The 25,399-nt window shown below is 42.9% G+C and overlaps 1 protein-coding gene across 1 annotated transcript in view; it reads left to right on the top strand.

The window, feature by feature from the left end:
- CCHR16.PART0H9orf43 (chromosome chr16.part0 C9orf43 homolog) overlaps positions 1 to 25,399 on the top strand; it is a 1,158,566-nt gene that overhangs the window by 542,308 nt on the left and 590,859 nt on the right. Inside the window, exon 5 of the mRNA XM_044057889.1 lies at positions 2,344 to 2,468. Within this exon, the coding sequence (XP_043913824.1) occupies positions 2,344 to 2,468 (125 nt within the window). The remainder of the gene's footprint in view (positions 1 to 2,343; positions 2,469 to 25,399) is intronic.

The following is a 25,399-nucleotide window of genomic DNA, read 5'->3' as shown; positions in this document are numbered from 1 at the left end:
CTTACAAACTTAGAAAGTTGATAGAATAACAGGTTTTGCATTAGTGTGAATTTTCTGAAGTGCATGAACTCTGAATCTCAAATGTCTGTCATTATTTTCTGATTTCAATACTCAAAGATTTGGCAATGATTTATTTATTTATTTATTTATTTGCATTTGTTAACCGGGTTGGTCCAGCTGGGTAAGAATTACCCTTTTTCAGTGGAGACCTGAGGGGAAAAGCCCCAAACAGACATACAAATACATACAAATAGAGACAAATTAACAATATTACAGAGGAAAACAATATTATGGGTACAATGGAGAAGAAAAACAAACAATGAAAGTTTGAGAATATGAGTAAGGTAGGCCAGAGGCATGCATGCAAAATATTTATGAAAAGGTCTTCTGAGCAAGATCTCTGAATTAAGTTAAAGAAGGCAAAGAAATGATGATTTAGATGTGGAGTTAGTAGTGTGCGAGTTTTAGGTGGGAGCATGTGAAGGACATTCCCATTTGGAGGAGAGATGGGAGAGAAGCATGGATTTGAAATTGTCGTGGTTAGGTATATTACGTAGTGTTGTGGGGAGATTGTTCCATAGTTTGGCTATAGTGTGGGATAGTAGTAGTTTACCAGTTGGGTAAACCACAATTTTATGAGTGACAGGCCAAAAATATGAAGCGAAAATCTGTACAGTTGAGAGGTCTGCTCACCAGTATGAGCAGATGAGACTAGGAGGAGCTTCTAAAGTCAATTTTTCATTGGGGTGGGCAAGTCAAAAAAATCCATGTTTAAAACACAAGGGCAGGGATGGTTGAGAAAATCCAGAATAGTCATAGAGCAGCAGTCCCAGACGAGAGGCATCTTATAAAAATTAAACGTTTTCCTACTCTGCTTACTTTAAATTTAAAAAAGTGCTACTTCTGAGATCTTCCAACAAGTCAGCTAGATTTAATCCATTTTCAGTCAGAGTGCCACAGAAATGCTAACTTGCCCTAACCAAGAATTTTTAAAACCAAAGAAAAAACAACTTCAAAGTAAAATGAACTATGAGAAAACAAGTTTAAAGGGAAATAAGCAATGTAATTAAGCAAACTGTAAATTAAGAAAATTAACATAATCAGAAAACAGCGGTCTCACAGCACAGCTGCCAAAGATTAAACTTTTTCATTTTCTTCTTACTTTAAGAAATACTTCTCGGCTAGTCCTACAAAACAGCTAGAATTAATCCCTTTGCATTCAGTGAATGCAGTACAACTCTTTGCCTTCTGGCCTAAACCAGCATTTTTTAAAACTCCAAGAAAAACAACTTTAAGGTAAGACCATATTCATAGGTGACTTAAGTTACTCCACTATAAACTGGGAAACATACATTAATCCAGACTTATAGACCTAGAGATTCCTGGACTTTATAAGCACAAACACCTTGAATCAGATAGTCCATACACCCACTACAGGTGCAAACATGCTTGACCTGGTACTCACAAACTTGGGAAAATGCCCTACCCCCCAGTATAATGTCCTCTCTGGTAAGGTTAGACCACAGAGCTGTCTCTTTATGATAAAAATCAATTTGTCTCCCCAGCTAACCCCATAATATTTAAGAACTATTGTTAAGTTAAACTTCCTACTACAAACTGATAACCTGTCAAAACATCAAACCCCCCCAAACCCTGAGAACACAACTGCCTATGCAGAACTGTTTACAGTAACTATGTACAACAATCTTGTCAGTAAATGCGTAGAGACATCTATACCTACCAGAAATAAACCCAGAATTAACTAAAAAAAAACATCCAAGTAGAACTGAAATATAGCAGGTTGTACAACAAAAGAAAAAAGTTAAAAATTAGGAAATACTATTATTGGTTCCTATTAGTACTATGCCCAGCATGATAAAAGCATCCTTATCAAGCTAAACAAACAGTTAAGAGGGCAAATGAAGTCTGTTTGTTTTGGATTTGAATTATAGTATTTTTAAATTAATAACATTATTACAATTATTGAAATGTTTTGATTGGTTTTATTTAGGCATGACAATGTTTATTTTTATAATATTCTTTTGATTTACAATGACCTGTTTCAAAACAATCAGGACCAGAATGAGGAAAAAGAGCAGTTCAGGAAATGTCTATCTTGTTTTAATAATTTTTAATTCTGCATCTCTTTGTATGTATTGTATTTAGGTGAAATAGCCATTAGTATTGCTATCAGCATACATTATATAAATAGCCATCAGATCTCACAAAGTCTCAAAATTGTTGAAAATTTTAAATCTGAACCTTTACTGTTTGTGTAACGTCATTGTTTTCCAATGGAACTCTGACTTGTGTGTCGTTCTGAATGTGTCCTTTTCTTTCCAGTTAGAGGTGATGGAATGTACAGAGAATGAGTCCTTAGGACACTCTTTCCCCTCTACTGGCAACAGCTCCTTTGTTGTTTGGGTGCCCAACAAGCAGTGGAAACCATTCAAAGATGAGCACGACAAGTACGTAAGAAATTACCTTGTTTGGAGGATCACGGTAATGGCATGGTATAGTAGCAAAGCTGTGGTAGGTGAACTGGCTTATCCATACCTATATCATTCATCAATTGTAGGCCAAAAACTGGTTTTGCACCTGCAATAATTGTGATGTCAGTTGGCAGGTAACATCTTGTATGCAATGTTAGCATGTGACAAAGTTAGTGCTGTACATTTCACTAAACTGTTAGCCTCTGAACTGTGTTTTCCTTCTTTCAAGCAGTTTACCAGTCTTTTGAGACCTTTTTCTAATCTGTTTTCATCAATGGTTGTCAGTGTGCCTGGCAAGGTTTAGTCATTTCATCATGAGACAGAATTTATTTAGTGATGATGTCTACATCTTTAAAATAATAATTGTCCTTGTGGTAGACAAGATGTGCGTATTTTGTTTCGATTCAGACCTGCTTCATGCACTTTTGAGCATTAATAATAATGCTAATAGTAATAATACCTGTTTGTTGACCATCTAGACCCACTGGCACACAGTCACTTATCAGGAGTGATCAAGGAGCAATGACTTCTTAAGTGACTTACTCAAGGTCAGACACTAGAAAATGAGAGCTGAGGGAATTGAACCTTGTACCACAGGAACTACACCTCACAGCCTTAACCGTTGCACCAATTGCCAGTCTGCATTGCCATAAATTTAACAAGGCAACAAGAACAGACAATTAAAAAGCATTTTAGTCATAACTATCTGAAAAAATTGGTAGATTAGGGTGGGAACACCACAAGTGCTTGAAGACCATTATCTCAAAGCCAGGGATTCAAGCATCTTGTAGCTCATGTAGCCAGTCAGACTGAAACATAAGTTCAGGCAAGCAGTCATGGAAAAAGAGAGGGAGGGGAATTTTAGGCTAGAGAGCATGAAGGGAGTTTTGGATTTATGTAATGAAAAGACAGTTTTTTGTTTAGGGAGGGGAGTTTTAGGGTTAGTGAATTCAGGGAATTTAGGTTTGGGGCTGGAGTTTTAGGTTTAGAGAACAATTGGGGACTTTAGGGTTAGGAAGGTAGAGTGGAGTTTTAGGGTAAGGGAGTAAGGACTCGAGTTAAGAAATGGGTGGGAGTTTTAAGGTTAGAGAGTTTAGGTTGTGGTAGGGCTCTGCAGTTGTATAGGCTCTGGGGTTTGGAGAGCTACATAGAAAATGGGAGATCAGACTAGTGGGAGTTTGAGCACTTACTTTTTAGAGCAAGTGGCAGTGAGCAAGTGTGCCAAGTAATCTATAAGCATGCAAGCATCTGTAGTAGACCAGTTAGAAAATGTTATCATAAAAGCAGAAGTCTCATAAAAGCCTTATAAGTGTGGTACTTCAAAATGGGTGAAAAAACAAAGAATATGTTTGTTGAGCATAAGGAGTTTCTTTCTGAAAAAGTCAGAAAACGTAACTCGATCTCAAGCCCTTTAGAAGACACAGCTTCAAAGGCTTCCACTACAGAGGATTTGCAATTGGTCAAATGGCAGTGTAAAAGAGCTCTTTCACATCAGTATGTATATGAATTAGTTCAAAGTCCTACAGACTGACACAGGCCACCAAAGCAGATCCATGTTTGATTGCACTCTGAATTGAGGCATCTTTTGAGGTCTGCTTTGCTGTGCTGAACAGAGTCAAAATGTGTTATTGTATTCTTCCCTAATAAGGCTTTTTCTGGTACCTTTGCAAGTCATACCCACTTCAGTACCAGTGATACTATAAATGCCACCTCACAGATAACTGCCATTAATTACTGTCTCCCTGCACAAGAGGCTTACAGACTTTAGTTTTGTAGATAGCTCATCATTTCCCAACTCTTGAAGATCCTGCATTAACTCATTACATCAGAGTGACTCCTCCAGGAACATCTGCAGTTAACACCTGTTGACCTGTCTAGGCATCAAATATTGCTTGTTCATATCTGCATCAATAATTCCAAAACCATGCTATGTACAAGCTTTTAAAAGATTTTGTCTTAAAGCTTACACAATGGCAAACTCAACTGCATTAATATTTGGACTCTGGCTAGTGCAAGTAAATAGATATTAACTGTTGTTTTTATTATATTAATTTATATGGATATAATTTTCACATTTTCTAAATATCTCAACAACCAAGTAATACAGAATTTGTTCGCTTCATATGAAAGCTCTCAGCTAGATGAATAAAATGTTGCTGATAGTATGTGTGTAACTTGAGTGGTTGCTGAGATATTGTAAGTTGTTTACAGAGTATTACAAATGTAATAGTTACTAGGTTTACTGTAACATGCAAAAGTTGGTTTAAGACCTAGAACCTAAAGAATACTACCACTATAAAAATAGTTTGTGCTGAAGAGTTTGCCATTTATACTTGTTTCATAATCGTTATGGTTCCAGAGATACAAACATTTGTTTGAAATGTGAGAACATACTTTGATTCTGTCAAAAGGCTTAGGCTTTGCCTGTTGGAAGTTACACTATAATCTTCCTGAGATCCATTAGAGTGAATGAGTTAATACTGTGTTCTTAGGAATTTAGGAATATCACTGGAAATTATACCATGTTATTTATGGGGCGGGGGGGTAAGGAGAAAGAAATCCCTTATGCCACTGTCCTGCAAAGAAGGAATTCTGCGCGAGTCAGAAATCACTTTCCAGTGGCCCAGGATTCTAACACTGATGGTAAGACATCTCTGTCTAAAGGCTCTCGCCAGATACTTTGGGGGAAGGAATTTAGCTTAACAGGAGAATTATTTTGAGTAGGAAACAAAAGATTATTTTGCAAAAAAATAAGATACTGTGACTTAATAAGGCTGCAGGTATGCAGTGGTCTATTTTATCATTTTAAACCCTTTTCAAGACGTAGAACACTGATAATTCCAAAGTTATTTTTGTTGCTATATTAAAACGCCCAGATACTTAACTTATGCTTCATAAAAAATCTGAAAGAGTGTAATGAGCTCCCAAGCAGAGACCAGATTAGTCCAGTAAACTAAAAGACGACTCAATCATTACATATTAAAAGTCAAACAGTATCAAAATAGACAACAACCGTAGTAAATCTCACACCTGATAAAGAATCCAGGGTATTTGTCAGGTTTAGGAAAAGGCTGCTTCTTCCTCATACATTTTTGTAGGAGCACTTCACTATATGTCTCACTTGACCTAGTATCAGTATAGTATTTTAGAGCAGACTGAGGAGACCATACTGTCTCTTTTGAGGGAGACCATGAGCCATGCGGAGATATTAATCTACGTACTGTGAAAGTAAGAATACACACAATTAAATGTGCTTATGATGCACTTGATGCTTTTTTGGCAGAGAAACTGACTGAACTGATGTCCTTTTCATTCTTCCTCAAAATATGAGTTTGGATCCAACTTTGCTACATACTCCAGACTTTGGATCCAACTCTCTAGCTCCTCCCTCTGCCCTTTGCTTTTGGACCCTTTCTGCGGAGGTGTGCATACACTGACCAGGTCCCTTACAACAACAAAAGGCTGTGAAATCCCTCACCAACCCAAGACCACCACCCATCCTTCTCTGAATCTTGCTACAATGGTGGACATTTTCCCAGCAACAGATTTGAGTTTATTTCAGTGTCCCTTGCAACAACAAAAGGCTCTGAAATCCCTCGCCAACCCAAGAAGACTACCCATTCTTCTGTGAATCTTGCTACTGTGGTGCACATTTTCCCAGCAACAGATCTGAGTTTATTTCAATGTCCCTTGCAACAACAAAAGGCTCTGAAATCCTTTGCCAACCCAAGAAGACCACCCATCCTTCTCTGAATCTTGCTTCAGCGGTGGACATTTTCCCAGCAACAGATTTCATTTAATTTCATTGTCCCTTGCAACACAAAAGGCTCTAAAATACCTCGCCAACCAAAGAAGACCACCCATCCTTCTCTGAATCTTGCTATGCCATGGACATTTGGACATTTTTCCAGCAACAGATATGAGTTTATTTCAGTGTATGTGTCATTGTTATATTACCATTCTGCCCTGATTCCAGTTTTCTATAACTTAAATAGCTAATTTTGGTCCTGGTCAGCTTCAACACATCTTTGCACCACCCCCCCCCCACTCCTTTGCTCCTACAGCCTACAATTGGCCGTTCCTGTTTACCTAACTATAATGCTCTACTGTTTTCTTTTCTGATAGCTCTATTATTTACTGACTCCTTCTGCACTGGCATATTCTCGCCATATCTAAACCTACATATTGTGTGCCTTCAGACTTTCACCCATAGACCTCCCAAACAAGTGTACCATTTTGCCCCACAAAGTTCTTATTCTTTTTTCTTGTCATACTGCTGCCTAATAGTCTTTACTTTGGAGATTAAGGCAAAAGAGCGACTGTCCATTTTGACTTCGCTGCAGCCTTCTAGTAACTATACTTACTGATTGGTTTTGGCACTCTCTTCTCTTCCTGGCAGATGAAGCGCCTTCTGTTTTTACTGTATATTGCCATTCCCTTGCCTTATGTGACCTTACGTCACTCTGTTCCTGTCATGATGCCCTGCGGCATGTAAAATCCACACTTGGCGTTCTGTTCCATTTTTTTTACTAGCTTTTGGCCCCTTTCCGCAGAGGTGCACATACACTGACCAGGTAAACAGTGGATGTTAAGTTGTCTATCTCGCCTTCATTCTTGCTGGATGGGTTCGGAGCCGACCTCGGCTCCGACTCGGCCACTCTAAAAGCTCGAGAGTTGGTTCCACCGGCTCGAGGCTCCCCTTATATCCCACAATGCTAGGCGAGAGTTACCTCAGATCTCGTTTGCCGCTACACCATCGAGGTGTTGGTTTTTCTACCGGCTTGTTGGTAAGTGTAATTTTGGTAAAATTAGATCACTTAAAACCCTATATTTTGAGTTTATATATATTTCCCTTAGTGTAGTGGGTTTTTCTACTCCGGTTTTCCGGAAAATCCCAATTTTTTTCCAAAGAACTTTTAAAGTTCTCTCTCGGGCCTTCTGGCCTTTCTCCATCCCCTAGTTGTGTGTGTGTTACTCTTGGTAAACTTTAGTTAATTGTTTATTTTTGAGTTTTAAAACTAAATTAGTGTAATCAGTGTGTTTGTTGAGTGTGTGTGATTACACTTTTGTTTAGGATGTCTAAAGACACAAAGGTCTCAGGCTTCAAGAAGTGTGATGCGTGCTGTCAGAAAATGTCTCTGACAGACGGTCACACTTCTTGTGTCTATTGCCTGGGGCCTTTGCACCTGCAGGACTCCTGTGCTGTGTGCCACGGCTTCAGCCCCAGGGTCCTGCAGGAAAGAAAAAATAAGTTGATCCTGAGGGGTCTTCTTAAGCCGGAGGATTCCCTTTCTGTCTCTGGGAAGCCCTCTAAGGCTTCTAGGTCCTCGGCTCCAGCAACTGAGCTGAGACCTAAGGCTTCTAAACCTCCGATTACATCGGCTCCGGCTGGAGCCGATGAGTCTCAGTCCACAGTTTCTGTGGTTCCCTCGGCTCCGGCTGGAGCCGAGGTAATAGAGGTTCCCGTGTCGGCTCCGTCCAGATCTTCGGAACCGACATCGAGGAAGAGGTCCAGGTCACCGTCCCTTGGCTCCGTTCATTCGGCTCCAGGATCTCCCCTGCTGTCTGAACGGAGCCATAAATCTCATTCCTCTAGGTCATCGAGGCTATCGGATCATGACCTTCAGAGGGTAGTGAGTCGACTTCTTAAGTCCGAGGCACTAGCCCAGATGCTTCAGAGCCCGACTCATCAGTCGATGCCTGCCCTTGTCCATCAATATATTCCTCCTCCGACTCCGTTGAGCTCGGAGCCGGGTCGTGTCGGAACCGAGACTGTGGTAGCGTCGGAGCCGATACAATTGTCTTCGGCTCCATCGTCGGCTCCGATTTCTTCCTTAGAAGAATCTCGGCGCCGGACATCCATCGTTGGCTCCGAGGGGGTGAGTGGCATCGGACCCTTGTCCGACCCCGCTCTTCCTCTCGGAGCTTCGGCGCTGGTGAGTTCGGCTCCGACATCGGCCTCGGAGCCATCACTGTCGGTGCCGAGGGGGGTTCTCAGCTTCTCGGAGCGGGGACCTCTGGCTTTGCCTGACAGGGGTGCTTTCGAGGTCATGCGGAGTGTGTTAGAGCCTGGCTCTACTCCACAGTCGGCGCCGTCCGCCCCTCCCTCTACGGTGCCTCAGGTCAAGTCGACTCACTCCCTCATCCCGGACCGCAGAGAGCCAGCTCCTCAGGAACCCCTGTGGGATCTCATCCTCTTCGAGGCCTCTCCTGATTTGGCAGAAGAGCCCCCTCGGAAGAGGAAGTGTAAGAGGAAACACATTGACTCACCTGAGTCAATCACATCTGATACAGATTTAGATGATTCCGAGGGTTCCCCCCGTTCCCCTTCTGAAGATGTCTCTTTTGCAGACATTCTAGAGATCCTGAAGCAGAGGGGAAATTGGCCAGCCCTTAACCCTTCGGAGGATGAATCTGTATATCTTGAGGCGTTTGGCTCTCGCCCTTCCACCTCCTGGGTGTCCCCCCCTTTTGACCCCCTCATGCAGGTGGTTGCTAAAAAGGCATGGACGGCTCCTGATTCAGTAGATCCCACTCCCAGGAGACCCTCCAAATTCATAACGGCACCAGCAGACAAGCAGTTCTTGACAAAAGGAGTTTCTGTGGATGCTATGGTGGTAGCTGCTGCCACTAAGAAGGAACTAGCTGATCCTTCAGTACCTGTCCATCCACCTAACAAGGAAACTAGGTCCATGGACAGGTAAGGGAAGCGGATGTTTTCGTCAGCGACATTTACTATGCGTTCGCTGAACTACCTGTGCCATTTCACTCGTCTTCAAAGAAACTTGATTAAAGAAGCGAGTGACATGTTGAAGGATCCTACAGCTGTGGGTTTTCAAGATAAAATGAACACTCAGCTGGCTACCCTTAACTCCATAGCCAACTCCTCCATGCGCCTCCTTTCTTATGCGGCTGATGGAGCGAGTAGGGCCGCAGGGACAGGTGTGGCCTTACGTAGGCATGCCTGGATGCGGCTATGCAATTTTGCGGACCCCTTCAAGACGTCTTTCACTAACTCCCCATTTGATGGATCATCTCTCTTTGGTCCTCAAGTGAAAGAAACCTTGACTAGGTGCGAGACTGATGGCAAGACTCTTTCTGCCGTCGGAGTCCGTTTTTCTACTCCTTCTAGGCCTTACCCCAAAGGCCAGAAAAGTGGGAAAATGTGGTTCCGTAAACAAAATCAAGGGACTTCGCCTGACGCACAAAGTCGTTACCCCGCCAGAGGCAGAGGTGGGAATAACAATGGTAGACGTCGCCCTCGAGGCAGGGGGCTCCGCAGAACCAGGGCAATCGAGAAGCCTTCTCTTATAAGCCCTTTCTGCATTCCTGAGGTGTTGCCCGCTGCCCACCTTCGGAGGCAGTCGGGAAGGTTGTCACTGTACCCAAAAGCCTGGCTATCCCTGACTCAAGACAAATGGGTACAGTCTATCATTTCCAAAGGCTATTCTATCCCCTTTCTTCGCATTCCGAAACAATCAAAAAAATCCCTTCCAGATGTTCCACCCGCGCAAAGGGATCTAGCGGTTTTGGAAATTTCAAAACTGCTTGCAAAAGAGCAATTCAGCCAGTTCCAGCAGACCAGCAAGGATCCGGAATCTACTCAAGGTTCTTTTTAGTTCCAAAGAAAACAGGGGACTGGAGATCAATTTTGGATCTCAGTATCTTGAACAGATCAGTCAAGAAAACAAGATTTCGGATGGTCACGCTGCAGTCCATCCTTCCCCTATTGGGAAAAGGAAACTGGATGTGCTCTATAGACCTTCAGGATGCGTACTATCACATAAAAATGAACAGACGCTCCAGAAGATTCCTCCGCTTCAGGCTGGGAACCAGTCATTTTCAATTCAAGGCCCTGCCCTTTGGTCTCACCACTGCCCCCCGGGTGTTTACCAAATGCATGGCAGTGGTAGCTTCTCACCTGAGACGACAAGGATTCCAGGTGTTTCCATATTTGGACGACTGGCTCCTCACAGCCCCCACCAAGCATCTCCTTCTGATGGCCAAGGATTACACTTTTCGCATTTGTCAAAAGTTAGGCATTTCAATAAATTGCGAAAAGTCTGTTTTGTCGCCTTGTCGTACTATTACCTTCATAGGCGCAAATCTAGACACAGTAAACATGTTTGCGAGGCTAACAGATCAGAGAATAACAGACATACACAGACTGGTCTCTCTCCTTTTCAACAACAACAGAATCAAAGCCAAGTTAGTTCTGAAAGTGTTGGGAATTATGGCGGCTGCCATACCTCTGCTTCCATTAGCCAGATTCCACATGAGAATCCTTCAATGGATGCTCTTTACACAATGGTCATACCAGCAACTTCCAATGTCCCACACCATTATGATCACGCAGACGTGCAGAAATCATCTCATGTGGTGGATGTCTTCCCTCAGCTCTGGTCGGAAGACCATTTGTTCCCCTCCGGTTGCTACTTTGACAACGGACGCCTCCCTGATCGGGTGGGGGGGGCATTATCAGGGCAGGACGGTCCAGGGCACATGGCAACCAGACGAATGCCACTTGCACATAAATGTTCTGGAGATGAGAGCAGTGCTTTTAGCGTTGCAAGCCCTTCAAGACTCTCTCCCTTGGGAACGATTGCAATCCAGACAGACAATATGTCTGTAGTGTGGTACATCAACAAACAAGGCGGAACCAGGTCCTACACCCTGTGTCGAGAAGCACTCAGATTGTGGCAATGGGCGATTTCTTCTCAGCGTTTTCTGATAGCAACGCACATCCCCGGAAGTCCAATCAAATAGCGGACAAATTGAGCAGAGCTATCCTCATGCCTCACGAGTGGTCTCTGAAAGACTCTGTTGTGAGAGAGATTTTTCTCAAGTGGGGTCAGCCTTGCTGCGATCTTTTTGCTACTCCCCAAAACAGCAAGTGCAGACATTATTTCACTCTATTCCCTTTACCAGGCCAACCCAGCAGAGACGCTCTAGTCCAAGTTTGGCCCCGGCGACTTCTGTATGCATTTCCTCCTTCCCACTAATCTCTCAGGTGATACAGAAAGCTATCGCTCAGAAGGCCTCGTTGATCCTCATTGCTCCTTACTGGCCTCGACAGGTGTGGTTCCCCTTTCTACATCAATTTCTACTGGAGCGACCTTGGCATCTGGACCTAGTTCCAGACCTTTTGATCCATCAATCGGGTCAGTTACATCGCTCCCTCCCCTCTCTGAACCTCACTGCTTGGTTCCTCCAGTTCCAACATTAGCCAGGCTTCCTCAATTATCTCGCTCTGTTCGAGATATTTTGATAACTTCCATAAATCTTCCACTAGGAAGATTTATTTGAGTAAGTGGAAACGTTTCACATATTGGGCTCAAGGAAGGGACATAGATCCTTTCACTGCTTCCATCCAAATAGTCCTTGAATTTCTAGCTGAACTCTTCCATGCAGGTTCATCCCCTTCTACTCTTAAAGTTCAATTGGCGGCTATCTCTAACTTTCATGTAGGTATTTCTGAGTCTGCCTTAATGTCCCACAAGCTTTGCAAAGCCTTTTTGAAAGGAGTTTTTCTTCTCAGACCTCCTATAAGAAATCCTCCTTCTCCTTGGGACCTAAATTTAGTTCTTACTTCTTTGATTCTCCCCCCTTTCGAACCTGCAGCCTCCTGTTCTTTAAAATTGCTATCATGGAAGACTCTCTTTCTGGTAGCTATTACTTCAGCTAGAAGAGTCTCAGAACTTCATGCACTCAGCTGTCGACCTCCTTATCTATTGTTCCATAAGGACAGGGTATCCTTACGAACCAACCCGTCCTTCTTGCCTAAGGTAGTCTCGACGTCAAATCTAAATCAAAGCATTGACCTCCCTGTCTTTTTTCCAGAATATTCCAATAGGTCTGAACAAAAATTACACTGGCTAGATGTTCATCGTCAGTTGAGGTACTATTTGGATAGAACAAAACAATTCAGAAAATCTGACCAACTGTTTATCTCCTATGCAGAAAGCAGAAAAGGACTTTCAGTTTCAAAGGTATCATTATCTAGATGGCTTACATCTCTGATTACCCTTGTTTATGAGATTAGACACCAAAAGCTGCCTAATAAACCTAAGGCCCATTCTACCAGAGCTTTGGCTACTTCCTTAGCCTTCCAAGATAGACTGCCTATTGACACCATTTGTGCAGCGGCTACTTGGGCTACTCCTCACACTTTCATTTCTCATTATAAGTTGGATTTAGCTTCTAGGCATAGAGCTAACTTTGGTTCCACTGTTCTCAGGAGTCTGTTCCGTTAGGCCACCTGGGACAAGGTGCTAGGGACGCGGTCCCATCCAGCAAGAATGAAGGCGAGATAGACAACTTAACATATAGAAGTTATGTTCTTACCATAACGTTCCATGTTAGTTGTCTTCTTCTCGCCTTCTTCTTATGCCCCACCCTCCTTCCCCCTGGCCTGGACAGACCTAGAGGAGTTGTGATTGTGACCTCTCTTTCTACCACCTCTTTTCTTAGGCATATGCTGTTTGCATATTTCCTGAATCAGGATGTAGGTCACCTTTCTTTCTCCCTGTTATTAGAGGTGGACTCTTTTAGAGTTGTTCTATTACTATTATAAGCTGGGGTTAGCTTACAAACGGGATCTGAGGTAACTCTCGCCTAGCATTGTGGGATATAAGGGGAGCCTCGAGCCGGTGGAACCAACTCTCAAGCTTTTAGAGTGGCCGAGTCGGAGCCGAGGTCGGCTCCGAACCCATCCAGCAAGAAGAAGGCGAGAAGAAGACAACTAACATGGAACGTTATGGTAAGAACATAACTTCTATTTTTACTCTTTATACAACTGAATAATTCCAGATACTGCTGTGTTTTTTCTATGCTGACTGCATCATGTAACTTTTTATGTACACAGTGAACTGGAGCATACAACACGCTGGAGCTCCCATGTATAAGACCAGTACTGTTTAACTGTTCTTTGTTTTGATGCAACAACTCAGCTGTTTTAAATTGTATTTAGTTTGATCTTGGACAAGTGTGGTACTGGGAATTAGGTTGATAGCGGGCAGTCCCCTAGCATCTCCCTTTGCATGATTATATTCACCCCATTCTTAGCTAAACATTGGCTTTATCTCTACCGCATTTTCAGGCAGTATTACACCTACGTTTGTTACACTCAGCCTTGTTTTCAGTAGGTATTAGTCATAATGCATAGCTTGCCCTGGCAATTATCAATTCTGATATAGTTTTATATTTTCCAATTGCATAGCTGAACTGTGGTAGAAACTGTATAATTTATACTCACATTTATCTTCATTTGGTGATCAATGCATGGTTTTGCTTCTAACTGCACTCTATTCTGCACCGCGGAAAGGTTCTAAACTAAGTAGTCTGCTACTGCTAGACTTTTCATGTATGTACTGATTTGCTAGCTGTTTTTGTAAGTAATGGAAGTTTTTTTGCTCTAATTGCACTCTATTCCATATAGTGGAAAGGTTCTAATCTAAGTAGTCTGCTACTTTTAAACTTTACTTTATGTACTGAATTGCTGGTTGTTTTTGTTTTAAATATATAGTGCTTTACTAGTGCATATTCTGCTTATCTACACCCAGTTGTATAGCTTCTTTTCTACTACTTTCCTATTTCTCCCGTCTGACCCTGTCCCCCTATTTCTTATCCCTCATCCGCTCCTACTGTGTAGCTCTTATACCCTATTTCCACCCTCTGTTCTCTCTGTATCTCACTGAGTTCTCTCTCACCTGTACTCCTACAACCTGGCTCTCATATCTACCTCTCCCTTTCTTGTCCTATAACTCCACCTCTCTCCTCTTTTGCTTTGCCCCTCCTAGTTTAAGCTTCCAATTGTCTCACCCTTGTCCTCTCTCTATCCTTACTTTATAGGTCCCTTGCAACAACAAAAGGCTCTGAAATCCCTCGCCAACCTAAGAAGACCACTCATCCTTCTCTGAATCTTGCTATGGCAGTGGACATTTTCCCAGCAACAGATCTGAGTTTATTTCAGTGTATGTGTCATTGTTATATTACCATTCTGCCATGAGTCCAATTTTTTTTTTAACTTAAATAGTTAATTTTGGTCCTGGTTAGCTTCAACACATCTTTGCAACCCCCCCCCTCTCCTTTGCTCCTACAACCTACAATTGGCCGTTCCTGTTTACCTAACTATAATGCTCTGCTGTTTTTTTTCTGATAGCTCTATTATTTACTGACTCCTTCTGCACTGGCATGTTCTCCCGATATCTAAACCTGCATACTGTGTGCCATCAGACTTTCACCCACAGACCTCCCAAAACAAGTGTACCATTTTGCATCACAAGGTTTTTATTCTTTTTTCTTGTCATACTTCTGCCTAATAGTCTTTCCTTCAGAGATTAAGACAAAAATGAAAGAGCGACTGTCCATTTTGACTTTGCTGTAGCCTTCCAGCCCTAACTATACTTGCTGATTGGTTTTGGCGCTCTCTTCTCTTCCTGGCTGGTGTAGCCCCACTCCGTTCACCCCCTACCCTACCCCCATTCCCACCCCACTTACATTTATTCACATCCTGTTTTGACCACACCCCATTTCCCCCTCCACACCCTGTACACTCCACCCAATCATATCCTCTCTCTCCTTTTCCACTGCCACTCCCTACATTTATACCTCTGTTAACTCTCCTCCTCCACTCCCACTCCTCCTATTATCCTCATTGCCAACCACTCCCCCATTAATCCAATACTTTACCCTACCTTATTCCTTGCTTTTCTACTCTCACACTCCTACAGAAACTTCCTTTTACCTTCCTACAGCTAAGCCATGCTATTACACCTACTTCTTCAATACCTCTACTTAATGTTTTCTCACTAACCACATCCTACCACAGTCTACTACCTCACCAATCCTCTAGTCCCACCATTCCTCTCCTACTTTCACCTAACTCAACACCATACTCCTTCCATATAGTTTCTTCCCTTTTCCCTCATCACTTCCTACATCTGTTCAAACACAGTCTCTCTCCCCTAAACACTCCCACCTCCCTAAACTCAAATCCAAATTCCTTCTGCTACACCCTCTTAAGTATACCCTCTTCATCCCTATTCTTACCCTACTTCTCGCAGGAGATATTCATCCTAGCCCCGGTCCTCTAGCCAACATCTCTGACCCCTCAACCCCCCCCTTTGTCCACCCCCACCCAGATTCCCACTGCATCACAGCCTACATCTTCTGCTAAACACCTTAAAATCCTAGGTCTCAATATCCGTAGTACAGTTAATAAACTCCCCGATCTTCACTCCTGGATAACATTGCACTCCCCAGATATCCTCTGCATCTCCGAAACATGGCTAAAACCTCACATATCAAACAAAGAAATCCTACCACCCAGCTACATCTTCCGCCAGGACAGGCCATCTAAAAAAGGGGGTAGGGTAGCTGTCCTGTACACAGAGTTCCTCTCTCTCCATCCCTTACCACACTCCCCCCTAGTTTCCACCCAGCTGAGATCCTTATAGTTAACTGTAACCTAAATGATCATAAAAAAATTGTCATCGCTACTATCTACATACCTCCCAGCAACAATATCCCCATACTAGAGCCATTTCTTGCCTGGATCTCCAAAACCATCTCCTATGAAATCATTATAATCTTCTTCTTCTTTTGGCTTTTCCCGGTTAGGGGTCGCCATAGCAGATCACCTGTCCGCTCATGATTGGCAGTGGAGTTTTACAGTGTCGAGTTGCCAGCCTGGCACACACACACACACACTCACACCTAGGGCCAATTTAGAGTGTCCAATCCACCTGCAGCATGTCTTTGGGATGTGAGAGGAAACCAGAGCACCCAGAGGAAACCCACGTGACCACAGGGAAGACATGCAGACTCCACACAGAAGGCACCCCAGCCGAGGATTGAACCGGAGAACCTCTTGCTGTGAGGCGACAGTGCTAACCCCTGCACCACTGTGGCCGCCTCTATGAAACCATTATAATAAGGGATGTTAATATCAACTGGAATGCTCTCACCACCAACTCCCCGAATACTAACATTAATCTATATGGCTTCACCCAACTGATCACCTCCCCTACTCGTATAAATCAACAACCCAGTACCAGCTCCACTATAGACTGTATATTTATCTCCCATCCCAATCATTATCATAACCCCTCTATTCTCCCTGACACACTTAGTGATCATCACCTTATCTTTATACATTGTCACCTCTCCCAACCCTCTAAAACACACATGTACAGGGACTGCTGTAAACTATCTAACTTTAACCCTAATTTATTTAATTAAACACTCTCATCTATAAACTGGTCCTTTCTCCATCACTTTCCTCTTGACGAAGCTGTTCTAACATTCAATAGCATCTTCCTTGACACTCTTAACTCCCTAGCACCTCCTAGAAAAGTTCGGGTTAAAACAAATTTCACTCCATGGATAAATAAAGCCACTCTCTCCCTCATGCAGAAAAGAGACACTGCATGGAAAACCTGGAACAAACACAAAACCCCTTCCAGCCTACAACACTATCAAGAACTCTGAAATGCCACAAAAAAATTACCCTTGATAAGAAAAACTTCTACCTGAATCCCCACAGAAACCCCCATTTCAACCCCAAAACATTCTGGAGTACCATTAATAAGCTTTCAACCCAGGAAACCCCTCCCCTCCCAAACCATCCCCAAACAGCTCCCCCCAAGAAACTGCCACATTTCTCAACTCCTTCTTCATAGACTCTATACAAAAACTAATCCAACCTAATACTAACATTAATCATGACATCCCACCCCCTCCATAAAGCCAAACCAGCTTCTCAGTCAAGCCTATCCCCACAACCATGACCAAATCCCTACTCTGTAAACTTAAACCCTGCTCCCCTTCAGCTGATAACCTGCCTCCCCTATACCTCAAACTAGCAGCCCCCTCCATAGCCTATCCAATCTCCATACTTATTAATCGATCCATACAGGAAGGCCGGGTCCCCCAAATATGGAAAAAGGGCTACATTATACCCCTGCACAAAGGCGGTAACTCTACCGACCCCTCAAACTTCAGGCCTATTGCTATTTTATCTCCTATCTCAAAGATCCTAGAAAAGTGTATTCACAAACAGCTCATTGCACATCTCATTAAGGAAAATCTCCTCACTCCTACCCAACATGGCTTTCGTCCTCATCATAGTACTACTACCGCTCTACTATCCTTCACTATCTCCATCTCCACTTCCCTCAGTAACAACAAACTAGTGTCTTCCCTCTTCCTTGACCTCTCTAAGGCTTTCAGCACTGTTTCTCATAACCTCCTGCTCTCCAGACTTGCCTCATTTGATCTCTCTACCTTCTCCCTCAACTGGTTCTCTTCATACCTATCAAATAGAGCTCAATCTGTCAAATGGATGTCAGCTACTTCTTCTTTCCTTCCCATTCTTACTGGAGTCCCCCAAGGATCCATATTGGGTCCCCTACTATTTAGCATTTTTATTAATGATTTCTTCCAATCCCTCTCCCATGCTGCACTCATGCAATATGCAGATGACTCTATGATCATTGCTAGCTCTGACAATCTATCCCATCTTCATACCCTCACACAAGACACACTTCACCCAACTGAAAGATGGCTCACCACAAACCAACTGCTACGTAACCCCAATAAAACTAAACTTCTTCTTTTCCTCCCCAAACCCTTCCAACACCTGAAATCTTCCTTCTCAGTATCTTCCCTAAATGGCACAACCATTCAGGTCAACTCTCATAGTAAACTCCTCAGTATAATCATAGACAACAAACTAAAATTTGTTACCCACATCAACAACTGCATCAAAAAAACTCCAGAAACTAGGATTGCTGTACAGAAAAAAAATTCCTCACTCAAGAATCCAAAGTATCCCTTGCTCAAGTCCTACTTACATTACGATATGGTGCCCCTATAATTACCAACCTCCAAAAAAATCTCTTAAACAAACTGGAGCTAACATACAATAAAGTTGCACATTTTGCCACAAATCTCCCCTATCACTCACACCATTGCTTCATCTTAACTAAACTTCACTGGCTAGAATTCCATAACCAACTCCTTCTACCTCAGCTTCACCTGACACACTCCATCCTACAACAACCCCTAGCCTGTCCTTCACTAACAACTCTCATCTCCCCCTACATCCCTAACCGGGAGCTTTGTAGCTCAGACCAACACCTTCTTCAAATCTCCAAACCTAATAAATCCATAGGAAAAAGCCTTTACAGTCATGCAGTCTCCACATCATGGAACAAGCTCCATCTTTATATCAGAACTCAGCAAAATTCACCCAATTTCGAACTAGCCCTAAAAGACTACCTACTCATCTCCTGGACCTGCCCCTGTAAATACCCTAATTGAGTGAATTCCTCCCCAGCCATTCTTTCTCCCACCTAGAATCTGCCTCCTTTCCCTGCACCTTAGACTCTCCTGTCTGTATGTTTCTACTTCCATATCAGTAACTATGTACCTCTTTCTTAATCACTGTTCTCAGTATCAGACAACCCTCCTCTATGTCTTTCATCCTTGTTCCTTGCTCCTTCCCCTCTATCTCTTTCCCCTTACTTACTGCATGCTAAAAGTAAGCACTCCCTACTTACTAGTCCTTCCTTTTCCCTACCTCCTACCTCTTACCATAAAACTACATTATTTACATGTTATTTTACGATCACTAAATATATCTTTGTAATGAATGTTAAAAACAAACAAGATTATCTTTATTGCTTGTAGCTGTATTACACTTGTAACGTTTATATTCTGGAGCTTTTCTCCTTGGGTCTCTGCTGAAAAAGGGCATCTGCCCAGCCAGACTAACCCGGTTAACAAATGGCAAATAAATAAATAAATAAATAAATAATGGCTTGGTGCATCCCCATTACCTCAGATCTTGTTTGCCGTCATTGTGCCCAGATGCAGGTTCTCTTCTCAAGCAAAATTAAATTATTTAGTGTGAGTAAATCTTTTTCTTGTTCTTTAAAAAAGTTTTTTTCTAACTATTACTTTCAATCTCTATCCCACCTCTTAGTTTTTGCAGGCATTAGGACTTACTACTGTTTTCGACTAGTACACTTTTCTTACCATAGTTGGTATTGCCTTTAACCTTTAATCAAGGTATTCATTTTAAATTACCATTATTGGTAATTATTCTTTTTCTTTTCTTTAAAAAAAAAAGAATTTTATTCTCTTTTCTTACAGTCCCTTTTTTGGGTACTTTACTACTTTATCATTATTGTACTGTTGATACTAACTACCATGTTGGATAAACCAACAGGTTTCAAAAATGCACTTCTCACGGGCATAAAATCCCTATGTTCTTCTAGCAAACTCCTTGCTAGCATAACAAAGTCTAATAATACGGCTGATGACTCTCTGTTTACCAACACAGCAGGAAAAAACTGGAACCTGTTACCCAATGAACTAACTGTAATTACATCCTTGCCACTCTTTAAACAAAAACTTAAAAAACACCTCCAAATGCACTGGTTATGCCATTGTAGTAACCATGACTAACCACCCTCTTCACCTGTGTTTCTTCCTCTTGTAACCAAACTTCCAAACATTTAAATGCTTAGTCTTGTAAGTAAGACTGACACTATTTAAACTCTAATCAACTTATTGTTGAAATCCTTCTACCTGATGTGAACAATTGTATATAATTCTTACTGTATTACATTTGTTTTAGCTTTCTTAAGTAATATTATGTTTACTGTAGCTTTCCTCAAGTGTTTTTATCTCTAGAATGTAACAATTACCTGTTTTATTTTGTTTACTAATCCTTTATTTACCATTTAACAATATTTCTATACTTTTGTATATCTGTGTGGAGCTTTTCTCCACGGGCCTCTACTGAAAATGGAAATATATCCAGCTAGACTAGCCCGGTCAACAAATGTAAAATAAATAAAAATAAAATAAATACATTTCCAAATTCTGATGCCCACAAGGACTGCATATAATGCCTCGGAGCCAGAGTATGTAGTTTTACATGACCTAGCGTACAACCATTCCATCAGGGTCATGCAACCAGACAAGGGTGGGGGCACAGTACTTATGAGCCAGGTCTTATATGAAAGTAAGATGGGAGACATCCTATATGATACTAACAAATACACTGTTTCTTCCATCCAAGAGGTGTATCTTTCATACAAAAAGATTGACCTCACTATAAAAGACATGTTAGACCAGGAGGTCATCGAATTTGATACATATTCTTTTTTGGAAAATAATCATCCCAAGGTACCTACCATTTTCGGTGTACCTAAAATACACAAGTGTATGGAGGACCCTCCCTTACGTCCCATAGTGGCTGCTCAAGGGTCTAAGACCCATTCAATTGCTAAATTTCTCGATTGGAAACTAAAACAGGTGTGGGGTAGAGAACCTTATTTAGTTAAGGACTCTTGGCAATTTTTACGAAGTATTACTAACAATTTATACAACCCCAACCTAGTATTTATAACAATTGATGTGGTCGATTTGTTCTCTGTTATTCCCACAGAAGTGGGTTTGGAATGGTTGGAAGAGGCCCTGTGGGAAAGTAATGGAACTACAGCAAATGAGGTGAACATGATCATGACCTTAGTGGAGTTGGTCTTAGAAAACAACTATATAAGCTATGGGGGTGAGTACTTTAGACAAATCACCGGGGTGTCCATGGGGGCCAATTTTGCCCCAACATACGCAGACATTGTCATGGCCACCTGGGAGAAGAAGTTTATCAACAATAGTAGGTTTGTGAAGTACTGGAACCATTATGTCAGATTCTTGGACGACATCTGTATTTTTTGGGTAGGCCCCCCAGAGACCATTCAGGAGTTTTTTACTTACATAAATAGTACAACCAGTTTTTTAAAGTTCACCCATGAGATTTTTGAAGAAACAGTCCATTATTTGGACGTTACTATCAGTAAGGTGGCAGCAGGCTTTTCTTCTTCAGTATATAGAAAACCATCTTTTTCTAACAGTTATTTGCACTTCTCCAGTTCTCACCCGGAGTACCAGAAAAAAGGCATTATTAAAGGACAGATGGTTAGGGCGTCCCGAATGACATCTCAGGACCACCTTTTTAATAAAGAATGTGATAAGTTAACTGTTATGTTCATGGATAGGGGGTACCCTGAACATATGATCAACCAAGTTAAACAGGAGGTGATCCTGGGTAGAACTACAAGATTCAAGCCTATTTTAGGACAGGACCCACCTAGTATACAACAGGACACGAGTATATCTAATGGTGTAGGACAAGAATTACTTTTTATCACAGAATATAGTGGTAACGTTACGAAATTCCGACAGATAGTTGAAAAGGAATTTAAGGCTTTTCAGGAGTTGACCGATTTGGAGGTATTCAAAACTTTAACCCTTAAAACTGTTTATAAAAAGGGTTACAATATTAAGAGAATTTTAGAGACAGGGCCTACACAATATTCAACTGGAAACACACGTAAGGGTACATTTAGATGTGGACATTGCTCTCAGTGCAAGCATATAATTAACAAGGAGACTGTGTATGTGGAAAGTAGAAACAGGAGGATTGGTTCTAACAGATCGTACAATTGCTTGTCTTACGGAGTTGTCTACTTGGTTCTGTGCCTGTCCTGCCAGGCTTTCTATGTGGGCAAAACCAAGAGACAACTCCGTAGAAGAGTGTATGAACATCTCTATGATATTAACAAGCGAGACATGAAAAACGCTCTTTACAAGCACAGTACATTATGTTCAGATGCTACTTACAATTTTTTTGTATTGGACTCTGTCATACAAGACCCCAGGGGTGGTCCATGGGAGACACTACTTTCCCATAGGGAGACACACTGGCAGATCCTCCTGGAATCTAATAGATTCCCAGGGCTTAATGAAGCTATATCTATTGTGCCTTATTTGAAACTAAAATCTGACAGGATATAATTTACCTGCTATTTATTTACAAATCCATTGAATAGCTTGTCAGACTATAATATGGGTTTGGTGCAAGGATAGAATAAGAATGGAAATAAATATAAAAAGCTATATATTAACTAGTTTTATGACTATAAAATTTATTTAAAATTTATTTAGAATTTTAACATTTTAGGGAATATTCCTTCACTGGTTTTAACAAGGGTAATATAATTGTTTTGTTATGTTGCTCTTTTAGTAAAATATCACTGTGGTTTTAAATTAGATCAATTATCTTAATTGCCAATTCATGTGATTAATATGTGTATTTAAACCTGAGGGTTTCTTGACTGTTTGTCTGATGAAGTCTTATTTGATGAAAACGTGTGGTACATTTTGTTGGCGTTAAAAAAAGCATTAAATTTCTGGTATTACTATCAGTCAGCCTGGTGCCTTATTGTGAGTTTACAGCATACCGTAACACCTATTCTGTGGACTTGACTCCGAACACATATTTGGTTCATAATTCTTACTGTATTACATTTGTTTTAGCTTTCTTAAGTAATATTATGTTTACTGTAGCTTTCCTCAAGTGTTTTTATCTCTAGAATGTAACAATTACCTGTTTTATTTTGTTTACTAATCCTTTATTTACCATTTAACAATATTTCTATACTTTTGTATATCTGTGTGGAGCTTTTCTCCACGGGCCTCTACTGAAAATGGAAATATATCCAGCTAGACTAGCCCGGTCAACAAATGTAAAATAAATAAAAATAAAATAAATACATTTCCAAATTCTGATGCCCACAAGGACTGCATATAATGCCTCGGAGCCAGCCACTTGGATACTAATTACCCTATCTACTCAACCTTCAACCCAAGGGCTCTGGCTGACCAATGCAACAAGTTGATATTAAAAAATGATCTGAAGTAGGAGATTCATTTGTCTGCAACCTGTGGGTTATGGATCTGATATCGGATCCGAACCGGCATGGTTTACCAGCTATGGATCCAAGCTCTCAGCTCCTCCCCTCACCCATAATGCCCTGCTCTACCCTCATGACCTCAGATCTCGTTTGCCGCGCTGGTGACCAGATTGTGTTTCTAAGCTCTTCAGCTAAGTGCAGTTTTTTAGTCTTTAAAGTGCTAATTTTTGAAGTTTTGTGTGAAAGTTGTGTGGAAGTGTAGGTTTCCCTATTTCTTAATTATACTTTTAGTATTTTAAAATTTAATTTTACTTATCCCTCCCCTCGCTTGTAGCGTAGTGTGTGTTTGGGCCTGTTGAGTGGTTTTGTTACTTTGCTTTAACTCTAGTTTAAGTAACTTTTTTTTTTTTTTGCATTTGGGATGTCTGAACAACCCAAAGCTGTGTTCTCCAAGTGCTCCGAGTGTGGCCATAAGCTTTCCCCGGCTGATGGCCACACTCGGTGTGTTAGATGCCTTGGGGTTGAACATCTCACTTCTGGATGTTCCATTTGTGCAGGGTTCAACCCCAGGGAATTGAAGGAGCGGAGGTCCAAGCTTGTCTTGGCGGGTCTTTTGCCACCGGACTCGGCTCCGGCCTCCGCTCCTTCGGGGGTAACTGTTTCTACGGTTGTCTCCTCTCCGGCTCCCCCTCCTCCTCCTGGGACTCAACCTCCCTGTAGTGGTTCGGAGGAGAGGGAAGCTAGAAAGAAGGACTGGAGGGAGAAGCACCATAAGCGGCGGGCCGAGACCTCTGTTTTGGCCCCGCCAGCCAAGCGGGCTTCTCCTCCGGCCTCCTTGTCTGCTGGCTCTCCCCCTCCTCGGCTCCGGTCTCCAGTGTGTTTTTCACCGGGACCTGAGGAGGAGGAGACCCGATCTCCGTCGAGGCTATCGAGGAGGCACTCAAGGCCTACCTCGGTAGCCTCGTCGAGATCAACTTATAGCCTGTCAGATGCTGATCTGGACCGGATGATGAGAAGGTTCATCCAGGCCCAGATGCAGATGGGAGTGCTCTTGCCTCCCCCCACTCTGGGGGGGAGCTCGACCCCTTTTTTCAAGCCAATTGCTCCTTCTCTGACCCGCTACCCGGGTTCGGAGCAGTTGGAGCCGAGCAGCTTCGGAGCCGGGGGTGGGTCGGCGCCGATAGTACTTGGTACTTCGGATCCGACCCTGCCCTCGAGTGCTTCGGATCCGACCTCTCGGAGCCCGGATCCGAGCTTCGGATCCGGGGGGATCAGTGCTCCTTCGGCGCCGTCTGTGTGGGAGCACACTGTTCCTTCGGATCCGAGCGCTTCGGCGCCGGCTCCGATCCACTCCTCGGATCCGAGGGGGAGCCGATTGTCAGATCCTTTGGTCGAGGTCGGCTCCCCTTCGGCTTTTGATGTAGTGGAGAGGGCCCTGTTGAGGGTCTCCGGACCCCCGGCACTTGCTTCGGCTCCGTCCCGCGCTCCCTCTGCACTGGGTCAGGCTTCCACCATCCGGCCCTTGGGACAGCCCGCTCCTGTGCCCCAAGCTGTTCCCCTGGAACAGGTTACTGTTTGCGAGGAGTCCTCTGACAGCCCCCCGGAGGATGTTCCCGCAAACATACGTGCAAAAGGAGGCACATTGACTCCCCCGAGTCTCTCACAGAAGACACGGATTTGGAGGAAGGGGAAGGCTCCCCACGGTCACCCCCCGAGGATGTCTCATTTGGAGACATCATGGAAATGCTCCGCATAAGGGGGGTGGTCTGCCCCCAAGTCTTCCTCGGACGAGTCCGTGTTCTTGGAGGCATTTGAAGTGGGCCCGTCTACCTCTTGGGTGTCCCCTCCTGCCGACCCCCTGGTGGACCTTATTACCACCAGGGCGTGGAAGGAACCGGACACCGTGGAGCCAATCCCTAAAAGGCCCGACCGTATTCTCAGTCCCCCGGCTGACTGTGCCCATTGGAGTAAGGGGCCTCCGGTAGATGCCATGTTGATGGCGGCAGCCACCAAGAGGGAACTTGCTCAGGAGAGTCCCTCAGTCCATCCCCCGAGCAAGGAGTCTCGGATGATGGACCGCTTGGGGAAGCGGATGTTTAGTTCAGCGACCTTCTCTGTAAGGGTGCTGAACTATCTGGC

This window comes from Protopterus annectens, chromosome 16.part0 (genome assembly GCF_019279795.1).
Source record: "Protopterus annectens isolate FY-2018-M chromosome 16.part0, PAN1.0, whole genome shotgun sequence".
Classification (NCBI taxonomy): domain Eukaryota; kingdom Metazoa; phylum Chordata; order Ceratodontiformes; family Protopteridae; genus Protopterus; species Protopterus annectens.
Note: the sequence above shows the minus strand (reverse complement) of the source record. Positions and strands in the feature narration are given on the sequence as shown.